The 16,820-nt window shown below is 40.1% G+C and overlaps 1 protein-coding gene across 2 annotated transcripts in view; it reads right to left on the minus strand.

Annotated features, from left to right (window-relative positions):
• XPO1 (exportin 1) overlaps positions 1–16,512 on the minus strand; it is a 43,280-nt gene extending 26,768 nt beyond the window's left edge. The window contains exons 1-5 of one of the 2 annotated variants that reach the window (XM_062571525.1): positions 16,404–16,512; positions 15,703–15,722; positions 11,787–11,918; positions 8,411–8,512; positions 4,513–4,585 (exon numbers count right to left, since the gene is read on the minus strand). In XM_062571525.1, the coding sequence (XP_062427509.1) occupies positions 4,513–4,585; positions 8,411–8,512; positions 11,787–11,912 (301 nt within the window). In that variant the 5' untranslated portion in view covers positions 11,913–11,918; positions 15,703–15,722; positions 16,404–16,512. Of the gene's footprint in view, positions 1–4,512; positions 4,586–8,410; positions 8,513–11,786; positions 11,919–15,702; positions 15,759–16,403 lie in introns of both variants that reach the window. The other variant, XM_062571524.1, reaches the window with a different exon arrangement.
• Positions 16,513–16,820: the final 308 nt, after the last annotated feature.

Consider the following 16,820-nt stretch of genomic DNA (forward strand, 5'->3'; position numbering starts at 1 on the left):
CTACGCATTTATCCTAGAAGCCCCTTTTATCTATTGGAGCTACTTCCTTATCTCAGCTACGCAATGCTCGAGCAGTTATGCACTGCAAAGCAGCTGGACATTATTGTCAAAACAAGATATGCATGTCTAGCCCTGACTGGTTTTGGTCTGTTTCAGAAGAGCTGACTCCAGGGCTGTTATCACAGCTTCTGTCAGTCATCACCAGATCTTCTGCAGGTGTTCTTCCTACACAGGCTGCATTGGCAAACTGAAACCCCCTTCTAGAGAGAAATTGGTTTCATAGGCAACCTGAGCTAGCCAACAGTTACAGCAGAATAGGACATGAGGAACATAAAGTTATACAACTTCACTAGTTCTGCATCCAGCCTAAATTGAGAAATATGAAATATCCTATAGTTTTGTCATTGAATGATACATTTCAGAACATGGCAAAAATCCTCCATCATTAGTGGCAAACCTGATCAATTCGTATCTATTTGCTTTAGATAAAACAGCCTTCATAGAAGTTCTTAGAAAGAGGAAGGAGGACAGATCTTGTTCCCTCCAGTACAAGTTCCATATAGCTCATCACTCACTTCATTACATAGAGAATGGGGATGGGGGGGGGGGCATGTCTCTGAACACTTCCATTTTTTCAACTTTAAAATGAGAAGTTGAACAAGCAATTCAGATTTCATAATGAAAAAGCGCTTATCCATTCAAACTCAAAACACTACAGACGAGCTCTCTCTGTTCACACAAACAGAATTTCATTTCATGTTCATTGCAGGATTAATGGAACATATCACTAAAGACCAACAAGCTTGTTGGAAGACCAACAAGCCTTTCTCAGAAGGCTTTACACTTTAAGCAAAAATCCTGTTTAGACCATAGCACTATAATCAAGTGACATTCTTTGCAAGTAACTATTATTCAACAACCTGCTGTACTGAAAATCAGAATTTAAAGAAATTTAATATCATCTTGATAATGTGTCGTCCCCCCCCCAATAATGATAGTTCAATACTCTTGAAATAAGACAAGCTGATCACTGCATAGGATGCTCTGAAATATGTCTGTTTTCTTCCCCCTCCCCCCCACTAAAGCAGCTTCGAAGAAGATTTGAATGAAATTACATATCGCATCATTCATATATAAGCAAGCATTTTCTTAAACGTTAAGTACATTTTTAAAAGCAAGTTTAATCCATTGCTATAAACCATCACTCAATATGCCTGAAAGTTGAACTCACTGGCCTGACACTTGCTTTATTTAACCAAACTTCAACGATCCTGTGTTCCACAAATACCACTTTTGTCTAGCTAAGTAGTTCAGAACTAGTTCAAACTGCTAGCTGCTAAAGCAAAAAAATCCAAACAAACAAAAACCCAAACACATCCACGCACTGAGGCCCCCCAAAAAGCAGAGTAATCACTAAGATCTCTTAAGTGTTTCAGAAATTGTTTTGCCCAATTCCTAGTTTAGAATTATGAAGAATAAACTCTCCAAAAGTGATTACAAGCCTCAATTTTAGAAATAAGTGATACATGAGAAAGAAGAACTATTCACAAGTTCAGACATACCAATGCCAGAGTAGCTCAAGACTAAAAAGTATTGTTAAAAAAAAAAAAAAAAGCGAATTTAAGAACAGAGACCTAGCCCAAAGAACATTATCTTCTAAAGAAAGCGTGTTTTCCTACTTGCATTCAGAACTCTAGGCTAGAAGCTAGAAGTTCCCAACATTCAGACAAAAGGAGTAACAAAATCCTGTTTATTCTCAAGAACCAACAAGTTGTTCTGATGTACAATTTCATGCTGAGCTAGAAAAAATTTTCAGTCCAAATTATGATTCAAGCTAATTGATGAAATTTGTTAATTTACCCCAAAATTCTCAGACAGATTGTTCCAGTAACTTTTTATTCCACTTGCAGCTCAAGTAAGATCTACTTAAGTTTAGATCTTCAAGCACTGCTATTGCTAAAAGTGGAAACCACTATTTTCCAATAGATTTATTTTCTTCCTCATCAAAAGTGTGGTTGTCAGCTAATGTGTTTGCGACACAAATCAAACCAGACATGCCAAGTTTGATAAAGTAAGATACAAGTAAAATCAACTCATTTAAAACTTGCCTGAAGTACTTTGTTACCACAACTTTGTTACAGTGAGTTTCAATCTCCTGCACCCAACTTTTTATTAGTTACACTTCAAACAGGAAAATCCGACCAACCAAAGGGATGAGTGGAGTCAGAATCAAGCTTCAATTTAACCAATCTTACTGTCTCCCAAACAATTAAGTTGACTCAATGAGCTGAGAGGAGCAGTTCTCTTGTATCATCTAGTATTATCAAGAGAGGAGGGGAATAAAAAAAACCTCACTCACACACAGATGGAAAGAGAGTAGAGATGAAACATCCAGGCAGTAGATTTTATACTACTGTTTATACTATTTTTCTCTTTTTATTTTTGAGGCCAAGATGGATCAAATGCCATTGTACACTAAACAGTTTGACTCCTCCTTTCAAAGGCTGAATTAAAAGGCACAAGTTTGTTAGGATGAAGGACAATTCCCTCAGCCTGAGTCTTCAGAGAAGACAAAGAATACTGGGAGTCACGTATGAACAGATTACTGCGTAACTACAGAGAGTAATTTTATTTTGCATTGTAATATATTAAGCTATGGTTATTGTATCTTCTCAGATGACAGCAACTAGCTAAATAGTATTACCATGCCTGCAAGCAGCAAAGTAGTAACACAGAAAGCCCCAGTTCAAACATACCAGTTTCACAACTCATTTAACAGGCACGTATCCAGCACATTGGCGTCTCAAGAGCAGATGTGGTAAGATGACCCAAACAGCAGCCAACATCCTCAACCTATCCAACTGCTTATCATCTATGGCATGCATTCAGAGTACCTATTTTTAAGACACTCCATTACTGAAGTATATTCTGTATCAAATAAGTCTGTCTCTACGTTACCTCTTATTCTACTGTATCTCCCTTCAACAGCAAGCAGTAGTAAGCAGGGTTGGTAACGCCTTCATTCTGACTCCTTCCTTTTTTCCTGTTCTGCTCCAACAGCAGATATGTTTAAGAAAACCACTTACAAATGCTGAAACTGAGTGGTCATATGAATATAGAAAGATAGGAGTAAGTTCACACATCCTAATTGCTAAAGCACACAGAAGACAACTTCAGGGTGCTCCTCCTTTAGTTTCAACTAAACCAGTTACATTCTGTTGAGAAACTGTTTCCTAAAGTTTGTAAGGTTGTTTCCAAAATAAGAATGCATGTGAAACCTTATTTCCACTGCCAAAAAGACCTACCCTCCACTTGTCAATCTATCATTGGGTGAAAAAAAAGAGAAGAAAAATAATCATAAAAAAGGGAAAACCTCACTCTAACATTCTTCATTCTTTAACATTCTTCATTAAATTACAATTTTCTTTTCATCAATACTGTTTCACAGCAAAAGCAGTGGCAGCAGAAATTCAAATAGCATCTTACCATTGTTAAGAATGAGCTCACAACAAAACAAAAAAAATTTGGAGTAAGTTCCAAAATCAGCTTTTAGTAACAAGACAGAAGTGTGGAATGGCGACAATATGCAAGTTTTGTGATGTCAACAATTTAAAGTAGTTGCACTCTATAGTCTGAAATCCAACTCATCCTAACTTGACAGAAAGCTATATGAATAAGCACTAATCCTATACCACAGAGGGTAAAAACTTACGCAATATATTTCCATTTAATTACTCTAAAACAACCTCTGCAATTTAACACTTTAATTACTAGGCATAGGGCAGGGAAAATAAAAACAAGTGTTTTAAGATTTTGAGATTCCCTGCAATGATAGAAAGCTGGAGTTTGCCCTACACTGCATTTTCAGTTACAGCAAGCTAGCTGCACACACTTACATGAATTAGAGCAAGTTTTAGAATATTTCACAGCCTAGAACAATGACTAGTAACAGATAAGACTATCCTTTTACTTAGTGTTTCTATTCTACAGTGATTATGACTGCTTACAAGTTCAAAAGACAGGTCATTCACATAAATCAGTGTTGTCCAACTGGCAGCACATGGGAAGTTTCTTTCCAGTTTGCCAGAAAAATGAAAGCATAGTGATGGGGCTGTAGACACAGCACAGGCAGCTGAAGAGATTCTCCTGTGTCTAGCAGGTGGAACCAAAAGCTCTACCTCAAAGCCAGAACCAGTCCCCTGCATCTGCCTAAGTTAGGCTGCTTCACGTAAAGTTTGGCCTGTGATTTAATGCAGCAAGTCGCGTTTTAGAAGCACCAGTCCTATTCTTTAACTTCTAAAACTGCAGAATTTTGAGCGCTCACCATCCTACTAAGTAGATTATTACACGAGAAAGACAAGATTTCATCATCCAGAAAAGCACAGACAGTCTTACTGTATGAAGTTCTAAGTCTAAGTATAGTTAGACTAGTATTACTTCATGAGGATTGATGGCCTAAATCTCAACATACACACGCAAAGATAAGAGGTGAAGACAAAAATGTCTCCCTACCTTCGCACTGGTTCCTTGGAAGAATCTTCCATCTTGTTTTTATCACGTTTTCCAAGATTTGCAGTCCATAATACTGAAAGTGGAGAAGAACAATATGTAAGTATGTTACTGTAGGACTGACTAACTTTCAGGACTCTCATTCAGTCAGACACTCACACTTAACATCTAAGACTTCAAGAACATTAAACTAACAAATTTAGTTAAATAAAAATGCCTATTCACCCATTTACTGAGGTTTCATGCATTTTTTTCTTGTTTTCTTGTTTGCTATACTAAGTCCTGCTGTTTGATCATGCTCACACCAGGAGGAAAAAAAAGCCCTCTGGCAGACAATTTTGGCTATCTGGAGAAGAGAAAGTAGCAGCCAGATATGAGTTTGCATCATAAATGACTGCTCATATGTTCAAGTATTAACCCAACCAGGCTCCTAAAACATTTAGCAGCTTGGATGGTCTCAAGCTTCCTATCATTCCTCTAAGAGCTGGAAAAAAATCTTGTCTTAGCATTGCATGTACTGACACTGGCACTTTCTAAAGTACTTCCCAAACTTCACTGGTGTGTTATTTTAGGAACAGCAAGACAACCCACAGGTTTATTTAATTTCAATACCCACCCCAATATGGCAGCTATTTCTACTATTTAAAGATGAACTTTTATGCTCAGTCAAAGAACAAGGAAAAATTTGATCAAGCTCTTCAAAATCCTTTTACCTTTCAGGAATTCCTTCCTAGGTTCTTATCCACAATCATTATGTTTGCAAAGTAATCGGTAAGGCCAATCCCTCTGCCCATTTGTCCCTACTGCCAACTCACAGTAACAGGGGAAGAAGTTTGTGTGATATGATCGAACAGCTTTAATATGCAAAAACCCCATTAGCATGAATAGACAGGAGAGAAAAGGGGATGAGGAATTTTGCTTTTACTTTAATCAGCAGTGGATTAGGAAGATGAAAAAAGTATCACATTAATGCCTGAAAGGTAAGTTTACAGTTAAAAAGTTTGGCTGAGAATAAGAGTTCTTCTTTAAAATGGTTAGTTGTTACACAAAGTAGGATCATTAGCATTTCAACCAAAGGGATCATACAAACTTCAGTTTAATAAAAACACAATGTAGACTGTCCCAAACTACATTGTATTAAAATACCATTTTTGCTGTTCTCATCTTAACATAATCTCCATCCATGTACTTTTCTATTTGACCCAACTTCCACCAACTTCACTTCCACATCCTGCATTTGCAAAGTATTCTATCATCTCCCAAAATCTTAGATACAGAGAAAAAATTATGCAGTTACAGAAAACTGGCAAAGTATTTTTTCCATAGCCATCAGCAAGAGTTTATCAACTAGATAATAATCTGTAAATTTACACAATTACGTTACAGCTAAATTAAAATCAGGGGAACATTCATACAGAAGAAAGTAGGAAAACAGTTTAAGCAAAATGCTTCACTTAACAGGAAGCAATTTCAATCAATACTGTAGTTTTATAGATATGACATCTACACCTGAGCCAGGCTACCAGCACTGAACATGCTAGTATAAAAGCTTATAGCAACACTGAAAATACAAACATTTACATCAGACAATGTTAACGCTTCCGAAACAGATCTAAACTACAGTTAAATTCCCAGATTGTACAGGCACATCTATTAACATTTTCAGGTAACACCTAACCAAAGGTGTTAGTTCTCCTTCCAAGACTTTTTTTAAGTCAACTTCCTGGTCTTTAAAATCAATGGCAAGTTTTGCTTCACCTTACTAAAGCACTAGATTACTAAAACAAAACTTGGAACAAAATCTTGACAGAAACTAAGGACAGAATTAATCTTGTTTCAGTCTTTTCCTTAGGCTTTCCTTTGAGCCAAAGGAGAGGACAGATAACACTAGAATAGTTTGCTACATCTATTCCTCATTATCTGCTGAAATATTTAGTTTAAAAACTCTTCAACTGAAGAGGTTAATCTTATCTAGGTGTCTACTCAGTCTTTTTGTACATATGCAACTTCAGTTCTGCTCATTGCTACTTTCTTGTTCATCTCTCTTCACCCCTTTTCCTCAGTGCTGGTAGTATTTACTTTGCTCTATCACTTGCATATGAAATGAAACGGTAGAAATAAATCACTGCACTCAATCTTTATCTACATATCCTTCTTGCCATACTGCGTTTGAGGGTTTCATAAGCCTGTCCAAGTATTCTGCAAGGGGCTTTCTGGTTTTTCCTTTAAGTGTCATTTGATTGTATGGTTATAATAATTTTTGGTACTTTCCACACAATGAGATACATTGAGTCCAAAAAAACTATTGATATAAATTTTAAGTTTCACAGTCTGAACTATCAAAAATGCACTTTTTATTAACTACTACAACTGCATGCACAAGTACATTTAAACTGAACACAGAATGAAAGTCTAACATTCATCTGTTCTTGTTTTGTTTTTTCTAATTATCTAATAGCAATCTACTGCTGAGTTATGAAGATGAGGGACAGGTAACAGCAAAGACCAAAAAAGCATGAAATGATCCCTATGGTAGAAATTTCTATGGTACCCTTATTACTTATTCTATGCACCGAATCCCCTTTCCCTCCCACCTCCCAAGAAACAAAAACAATTGATGAACAGAATTCAGTTAAAGGGAATCAAAAGGGTAGACCTTGTGGAGGCCTGCCGTCAAAGCCTAGCTGTGTCAGTTGCACAGGAAGACACCCCTTTTCTTCCTATTACAAGCAATCAACATAATGGAACATTATGATTAATATCAGGTAGTGTTAACAGCTTTAATTAAAGAAAAAATATGATTGCATAAAAGCCAAATGTCATAGTGCATAAATTTAGCACCAAATCATTTGCAATTTATGTAAATTGAAGAATTCTTTACCTGTTGCTTTCTTTCTGTTCCTCTAATCATCTCATTTTTCACAAGACAAATTTGAGTTTTTAAAAATACTGTTGATAAATCAACTTAAACATTAGTAATGTCTGTCAGTATAAAAAGCAAAGTTTACCAGGCAAGCAAACAGGCAAACACTGTTACTTAAAGGTTAGCACTTTGAGGAAGTTCTTTAAACTGTTTTCCCCTAAAATTGATAGAGCAATTAAAAAAACAAAAAAAGTTTCATGAATACTACCTGAATTCAGAAATCATCCAAACATGATTTTCTGTTCGAATACAGTGTGTATCAAGCAGAAAAACACGTGACAGTTAAGAGATTAACCATCAAACTTAAGACACTGAAAACACATTTTGATCAACTTCTCTGTTCAAGCTTCATAAATCAGAGTAAAACATTCTGAATTGTAAACAGAAACTGAACGTTGTCCCTTTAGTTACTACTGTGATGGATGGATTTAAAATAGCAGTACAAAGTAAGCGTGTTCAGCATACTAGTAAAGATTAGATCGCATACTGCGAAGAGTTTGGGATGCCTAACTTTCGCTGATTGCTCAAAATCGCAGCCTTTCTATTTTGTCTTTTGTATATCAAGGGACAAGTTCTCTCCTCAGTTAGGTGCACATGGCTCTCATTAAGATCAAAGATAGCCAAGCACTTACCTAAGGACAAAATCTGGCTCTAGGAGACTTTTCATTACTCAGATGCATATACACACACCAATCTTTGGAATTGGCATTATACTTGCATGTGCCTTGGAAAAAAAACTTTTTCTAATTTAGCTCTTCCTTGTTTTTTTTTTTTAAAAAAAGGCTCTTGTCAACGTAAAAGGAGATTTAACTAATTGATCCATTTACAGTTCTTGTTTAAAGCCAACTTTGGGAACAAGATAGTAAAAAAAAGTGTGGTCTGAATCAAGAAAATCTAAGGCTAAAAATAAGATACCTTCCTCAAAGTTTGAGTGGAAGAAAGAGAAAAAAGCAAATAAATAAAAGTTAATTCACTTACTTTGGTATTCATGTTCTGAGAGAATTCCAAAATAGTATCAACTCTTGTCCACGCATCAGGATGTTCTTTTAAGTGAGTCAAGACTTCTTGTGCCATTCTTTGCTGAAAATAAATTTGATTTAAAAGAAGTATTAGAAATAATTTATAAGACAGATACTGTCAGTGAAGACATTAATATGTAATGCATATTTAAGTCACACAAGTTAAAATTCAATCAGGAGCAACAAGTCACAAATGCTGCATGTCTTTTAATTAAATTTTATTAATAATCAAAAATCAAACGCATTGTCACAAGTCAGTTGAACTATTCCCACTCTTCCAATAAAGGCCAATCTAGACCAGCAGTGAGCTTGTAAACAGGGGACACCATAGGGAAAACATACTAGGGAAGGAAGCTTTCACCCACTCAAGAAAATTTTCTAGGTAAAAATCTATTCTATCGCACTCAAACTTCCTAGTTTTATTAGAAGTATTTCTACAAAATGCCAACTTTAAGGATAACGCATCATGCTGCAAAATTGTTGATACAGGAACTGTTGATTGTACAGAGCAGGTAGTAACAGCTTTGATTTCTAGATCTAACAGCTTAAATAATAATAATGATAAAACTTACTGCTTTTATTAATGGGTCTCTTTTCCTTGGGACAACATTACCAGTTATTGTACTAGACACTATAGTCTCAGTGATTGGCAAAATCTTTTAATCTGAAGCATTTCTGCATTGTAACAACTGAATCAACTTTACAATCCCTTTTCAAGCCTACATGTACAAAACCAACTCCTTAGAAGAGTCAAGTAACATTGACTATTTCAAAAAAATACAACGTATTAACCAATTCTGCTGCAAATTACATCAACTACAACCATCATACTGCCTTACTAAGATGAACTTTTCTAGAGTTATGAGAAACAAGTTATGTGAAAGTTCACGGAATTTAATTCATTCTTTTACAGCACTGTAGAGTCATGAAAATAGAAAGTAGTTAAAGCTTACTTTAAGAAACAGTTACAGCTCACTACAGTTAAAAATTTATAATAGCTACATAAATATACTTTAGCTAATTATGAACTGTTCTAAGAAAACGTTGATTTTTAGTAAGATGTAGAAACCCCTCTAAGACTCAGAAGTCCATACACGCAAAATGTAAGGAAAAAAAAACAAACTGGGTGTTGAATTTAACTAATTAAAATATAAAGGAAAAACAATAAAGAGCAAGGATGTCAAAAATATCCTTACAATAAAAGCATCTCTATTTAATAAAATGGAGCAACCCCCACTCTGGTGCTGACTTGAACTAGCAAATCTCTGTAGGTTCAGCATGGAGTAGTACCACACAAATACTCCTTTTAAGTCCAGAAGCAGTACAAACATATTCTCACAGTACTGCTTCAGAGCTAATGAATTCAGCAGCTTTGATGCAGTTTAGTTTAAGAGGAAAAGAGCAGCTGTATTAGATCCAGAGTCAACTTGGAGGCGTTTCTATACCATCTCTTGGTGCTTCTAATACCGCTGACAGGTTACAGCATTAAATGTCACCATCAAAGTACGTATGCTCTATTCCAGTTTTCCAAGTCCTGAAAAGTTTTTCATACCCAGTAGTACCTAACAACACTTCCTGGGCATCAGTTCCAAACATTATACATTAAACAGCAATTCTTAAGACTGGAATCTTATTGCATTGCTGCTACCAAAATGGCGAGAGGAAAAAAAAAAAAAAAACACACAAAAACACCAACACAGCAAATAACCCTTCAAAACAACGTGATCTGAAAGATCAATGGAATTCAGAGTTTGGGACGAGTAGCAGTTAAGCATCTAAATTTGAATTGCCTCAAATCATCTTAATGGTATGTTGAACTGGGTGGGCGGAGGAGGAGGTTTTCTGCGGACGAAAAGGGGCTAAGAACAGAAAAATTTGTAGAAGGCTGACCAAAAAGCACTTGTTGCTTGCACAACATAGATCAGCAGGCAGTTTTGCAAGCATCACAGCAGAGGTAAGAATTAAGGAGGAGGCAGCAACAGGTGAATTTGAACACAAGTACAGTTTGGGCTATCTAAACTGCATTCAAACAGTTCTTCCACACTAACAAGGGCTTTCCTGGAAAAATAATATGGTGATCTACCAATCTTAATGTTTGGTTTCTTCAACTTCTATTATACCTGCCACTTTTTAAATGATACTCTGAGGTGACAGACTCCATGAAGAAGCAGTTCTTCCTCCATGAACTCCTCTTGAACTCCTCTTCTTGGTAAAGGTAAGAGTTCATGGAGCTCACTGGAAAACATCTGCATCCTCAGAAACATACTACAAACCCTAGTTGCATGGAAGTGGCATGTATTGGTACTCTCACAGGCTTGTATCAGAATTCATTTTTGCCAGTTAAGGGTCCCCTTTCCCTTTTTTGCTGCTTCTTCCATTAAAGTTGTCCAAAGATCAGAATTTTAAGAGATGCACAATTCAGTGAAACTCCACCCAGCTGATTCATAAATGAAACAACTTCTCCCAAAAGCAGTATAACAGCTATTTGAACGTTACTTAGTGATGAACACTATTTAGTGTTAATCCTCTGCTACCTCCTTATAAACCTTCCCTATTTTTAAGCTCTATTCAAACTGAGGAACACACCTACAAACACTTGAGCGTCCATACTACTTCTAAGACAAAACTACATCAGCATCTCTATAGCAATATTTGTTTTCAGCATTCTGAAATCTTTTTACAAAGTAGTTCAAGAACTAGACAAAAGCAATATAAGATTCACTTTCAAGACAATATACGCGCGCACACACGTGCATATCCCCAAATTTGAATTTGGGGCTCAGATTTTGCACTAGATCTGCGATGTCAGAAGAATTTGCACAGAAAAACAGTAACAGGAAGAAACCAGAAAAAGGACAAACTTGTCCCTTAAATACATGCAAAGTGCCTCTTGGTAAATATAAATACCATAACAACATTAAGGTTCCCCCCCCTCCTCAAATCTAATCCTTCAGTGAAGCCAATAGTGAGTTATGGCTTCAATCACGTCTGTAATAATAAGTAACGGATAAATCAGACCTCCTTAAGAGTTAAGACAGAGAAACCATGCTGCAAGAGAAACTGCGCTTATCAAAATGCACTTGCTTGTGTATTTCAACAGCAAAAGCAGGCATGTTAGAAACCCCCCCCTGCACACACTGATCTTTCAAAGAGTTATTCCAATGTTCATTATACAAGCTCTGCCTTTAGACATGGGCACATAAACTGCCAGCAACAGTTTAATTACTAGTAAACTCACTAGTATTGTTTTTTTATTGAAATAAATCATTTTTCCTCAACTGATTTGCTGTAAGATTGAACATGGTCAATAAACATAACGTCTAATTCAACATTACCTGTGCTCCTTCTCCATGGTACAAGCAGTTCACCACATTGTCCAAAAGATTGATATCCAGTTTCTGGTTAAAATCCAGCAGCTGACGAGCTGCGTGGTCTGCTAACATTGTCATAATTGCTGGCATAGATTACTGCAAAATAAATAAAAGAAGTTTTTGATCAGTCACTACAAAATTACTGTTAGATATAATTGTAAAGCAAACTCTTCAACACATGTATCTCATTTCAGTGAGACGAGCTATGTTAAAGAGTACTAGATAATATTAAAGACAATATCTCTACAGACGGTTGAACAAGTAGTAGGATGAACTCCTAACCTAGTAGTGTTACTATCCCAATCAAATTCTCAGTGAGTTTAGGAGATTCAACATGTATTAAGAGTTCAACTTGGCTGCATTATCAACAAGCTGAATCAGATGCCAGAAAAAAATTTCAAATAGGGTAACAACTTCTACTACTCCTTAAACATTTGTAAAATGGTAAGTTTGATAGTAGAAATATCTAATCATTACAACCAAAACCAACATGCTGAATTGTGAGTTTCCAAGGCCAGCATACACATTTAGAAGACTAGCTTTAAAAACCTTCAAACAATTAGTAATGGCATTGAAATGTGACCTAGGTTTTCAATAGGAAGTTAACCAGAGGTCATTTTTTCCAAGTACTTGAAACAAACTATTCACAAGTGCACTCTCTACAAGCCAGAGATTCTTACTTATATCAAGAAAGTTGCCTGATTCAGGGTATTCTTCAAACAAGGCAGCCAGAGGAGACAACTAACTCTACAGGTTACTCAACATATCACATTTAGGTCACTTCAAGCAGAAACAGAATTCGACTGGGAAGTCTACTGGAGGTCTCAGGTGCCATAAGGTCAGCAATACAGTTGTTAACTCCTTGTCCTAGATAACATAGCCTTGATACTATGCAAATAAAGTGTGTGCATACATACAGAGGATGCTTACCAGTCAGAGACAAAAGAAAAAAAAAAAAAAGCAAAGCACTGTTGACGTTCTTGTCTTGGCAAGAATTTCAGCCAAGAGCCATGGTATTTTGGATAATTGATTTATACTCTGTTCTTTTCACACCATCCTTGATGTTGGAAGCATTTCATCAAATTTATTGCCCTGCTCTCACCTTAACTGGTGGTGACATACATTCCTACCCTCTCCTCTACAGCAGCTCCTTGACATTCACCCTCCTCAAAGTTCTTCCACCGAGCTACAAATGAATATACAACTCCAACAAGAAAAATATCCAGGAGGTTGGAAAACTGCAGGACAACTCAAAAATCTACATTACAGCTATTCACATATTCAGCAAGATACGGTCTGAAACTCTTCTAGAGCCTCCCCCCATACGTAGGTGTGTTATTTATATTTATTTATATTATTATTTATATTTTTATATGCATGTGCATGCACGCACATATATAAGTAAATAAAATTATATATCCAGCTACTTATTCTTTAGAGTAAGCTAGCAGAAGTCAGGTCTGCATTTTCCTGAATTTCTTCACAGGCAAATAAGACTTGAGCTTAAAAGTGAAGAGCAAGACAAACCTGTGACTCAAGTAATTACTAACTAAGTGAAAGCCCTATGGTAACATGCAAGCAAAGAAAATCATTCTTTACAAACATACTTTTGCAACAAGTATCAAGAAATTTTATTCATGTCTGTACTGCAAGATACTAAATATAAACAAATAATTCAGCTGTATTTTAAACCCATAAAATGCATATTTAATTAGTATTACTACTCTAATACATTCATTTTGAGGGTTCCACCTCATCATTCAGCCAGCATTTTTGCAGTATTTTGTTCATTCCTTCCAGGTAAAGATCAAGTAAAAACTGAATAAATAATAACATTCCACATCTGTCCTCCCACTCTCCACTAAAATTTTCAAGATCAGAATGTTATGTATGGAAGATACAAAATAAGGAATAAAAGTTCCGTTAACTCAGAAAGATACTTAAAAACTTCATTTTGTAGAGGGTAGTAAAAGCAGTACTACTGAATAGAAATCCAACGAACCAATGTGCTCTTCAGCTTAGAGCAGTTAATACTCCCACCAGACACACATACTTTTAGGCACACCCCTTTCTGCTCACATCTGGTTTCCATGGCTCAACCATGAGCTAGGAATGCAGTTTTCAACTACAATGAACATTTTAAAATGCATGTTCTTCAAGTAGCAGCATTCATTCTAGATTTCAGCTCATTTCAGTTGTTTTCATACAGTGCTAAGAATACAATCCATCAGCCACGTGACAAAGAAGTTAGTAACCACATGGAAGCCACAAGGAAATGTTTTGAATAGGGCCCTTTGCCACTCCCAGCATTATCTTCAAAACGACCTACCTACTTACAAACTGAAATACAGAAATGGCGGCTTTGTGGTCAATACCAGCTGCAGTTCGCTCCGTTTCCTATTCCTTACAGGGTGCCCACATGAAGCCTATGACCTCTGATTCATTACACTCCTACACTTTTCTCATCATGCCTGAACCTGAACGGTTTTAAAACTCAGTTCCAGACACCACTACAAATCAGTTCCGAGCTGCCAATAAGCGCGGCAACAAAAGCAACACGACAGAAGTTGAAAAAAATATGTTCTAAATTACAACATGAAAAGAATCTGACATCTACCGAAGGTCACAAGAACTGCATTTGCAGAAGACTGTTTACATAGTTATCCCAACTCTAAATGACCCTGGACCTTAAGTTTAATGCCACAATTACCTTACGATGATCCACCTGAATCATTTAAGTATGTAGCACACAGGAATAAAAATATATACTTTTAAAAAAATACAAGTATTCACAATGACTCCTCAACCATTCACAAAGTAAGATAGCTAGATAAAGGTGATTCAAAGCAACAACTAAGACAAAAACATCCAAAAAATCCACCACACACACACAGGGGAAGTCATCAGCTCCATCCTAAACACGTAATTCCACTACTAAATCCAAGTGAATTACCACCCCGCTACCCTCTTCTATCCCAACGAGTTATTTGCATCACGCTCGTCTATTTTTCCAGCTGCACAAGTAGGAACAGCGAGCACATCGCGAAGCCATTCGCATTACACTTAGTACACCAGAAACCCTAATGAAACGACTGCTTCCCCCGCTACTTCCACGGGCGCGCGCTTATGCACAAGATAAAATTCACAGGGCCTGACAAAGCACCACCCGCCGGCGGCCCCGGGGCACCCCTTCTTGGTACAGCTGCATCCCAGCAGAGCGCCCCAAGATCCCGCCCAGGCGGCCCGGCGCCGCCGGGGAGCGGGGCCGGGGCCCTGCGGAGCGCGGCGGGGCCGCCGCAGCGCGGCCCCTCCCTCCGTGCCTGCCTCCGCCCCAGCGCTGCGCTCTATACAGGGCCCCCACGTGATCCAGGCGGACGTTTCAATACTGCTGCACAGACACACAAAAATATTTCTGGAAACTTCCACTCCTAATAATTTACAGATTATGTCCCTCGTTTTCCCCCGTGCCCGATCCCAACCCGCCCCGGCCCGCTCGGCGCCTCGCTGCCGGCCCGCAGGCCCCGCCAGCCCTGCCCGCGCGCCCCGGCGGCGGCTCCCGCGCCCCCCGCCGCTCTCCCCACGGCCCCAGCATCAGTGGTAGGCGCTGCTCTCGGCTCAGCTCCTCGGCAGGCACCCTAAGGCCTAGGATGCTCGTGTCCCGGGCCCGATCTTACCTCCCCCGCCCCTCCGTTCCTGGCTGGGGCCCACTACGCCTCTCCTTCCCCCGCCAAGACTTTGCGCCCTCCGCACGCACGGCCGTAGCGCTCCCACCTCCGCCGCCTTTACGGCCCCACACCACCTCCCCAGCTCTGCCCGCTCCCCCCCACCCCACCCCACGCCTTACAACACCCCCTGCTCGCACCCTTACTTAGTTACTTACCTAGGTGTTTCTTACAGCCGCTTCGTTCAAAAAGTAGGGGTGGGTGAGCGAAGTTTCTAGCCACACGGCAAAAATAATGAAAATAATAATAATAAAAAAAACCAACGAAAAATAACCCCCCAAAAAATCCCGAAGAGGGAAAGATGGGGAGCAAAAAGATACGCGCACCCTTCTCCCTATCGAGAATTTATTGTTAGCCGAAGTCCTTTCCTACCCGCCGAGCGAGCGTGTCCTGGCCTGACTGCGCTGCGCGCTCGGCCGCGGGCTGCGGCCCCCGGCCAGGCGCCCCCGCTCCCCGCTCCCCACGGACGCCCTCCCGCCTCTCCGCCCAGGAGCAAGGCCGCCCGCCACCGGGCGCGCAGCGGGCGGCGAGCGCTTCCCTCCGCTCTCCCGGGGGAGGGGTCCGCGCGGGGCTGCGGCTTCCCGAGGCCCCCCCGGCGGACTCGCGCCTCGCTCGCGGCCCGGGCTTCCCGAGCTCCGGCTCGGCTGGGCCTTGGCTCTCCCCCTCTCGCCTCCCCGGGCTCTCGCTGCTTCTGCAGCGGCCGCCCTCGCCTAGGCCTGGCCGCCGCTCAGTTCACCCCCATTCCCACCCCCCCCCCCCAAGCTCGCAATAATTTCGCCCCCCAGCTGCGTCGGCGGCTCCCCCTGCGGGCTCCCCCACGAGCAGGTCACACACGCGGCGGCGGAGGCGGCGGTGGTACCCGGGACTGAGCGCGGCGCGTCTCCCCCTCCTAATGCCACAGACTCGGAACCGGCTCAAACCGGTTCAGACTGGGAGATTCCATCTCGGTTTAGTTTTCAGCCCATGGCGCCGCGGAGCGTTTGGAAACCTCGGGCCTCCGCCCAGCGGGCGCTGCCATTGGTCCCGGGCGCTGCCGCCGCGCAGGCGGCCTCCACGCTCATTGGGCAGCGGGCCTGCCTGTCCGCTGCGCGCCTCCGAGGGGTGGAGGGAGCGAGCCGCGGCGGGGAGGGGGGGGATAAGACCGAGGGGATCCGCCCCCTCTCCAGCAGCGCTTTGCGCGCGGGAGGGGGGAGCGGAGGCGGCCGCTGCGCGCTGAGAGGCCGAGCCAAGCTGTCACTCACTCGCGGGCCCGCCTCTAGTTCGCAAACCGCGGGCA

The sequence above is a fragment of the Rhea pennata genome, chromosome 3 (assembly GCF_028389875.1).
Source record: "Rhea pennata isolate bPtePen1 chromosome 3, bPtePen1.pri, whole genome shotgun sequence".
Lineage (NCBI taxonomy): Eukaryota > Metazoa > Chordata > Aves > Rheiformes > Rheidae > Rhea > Rhea pennata.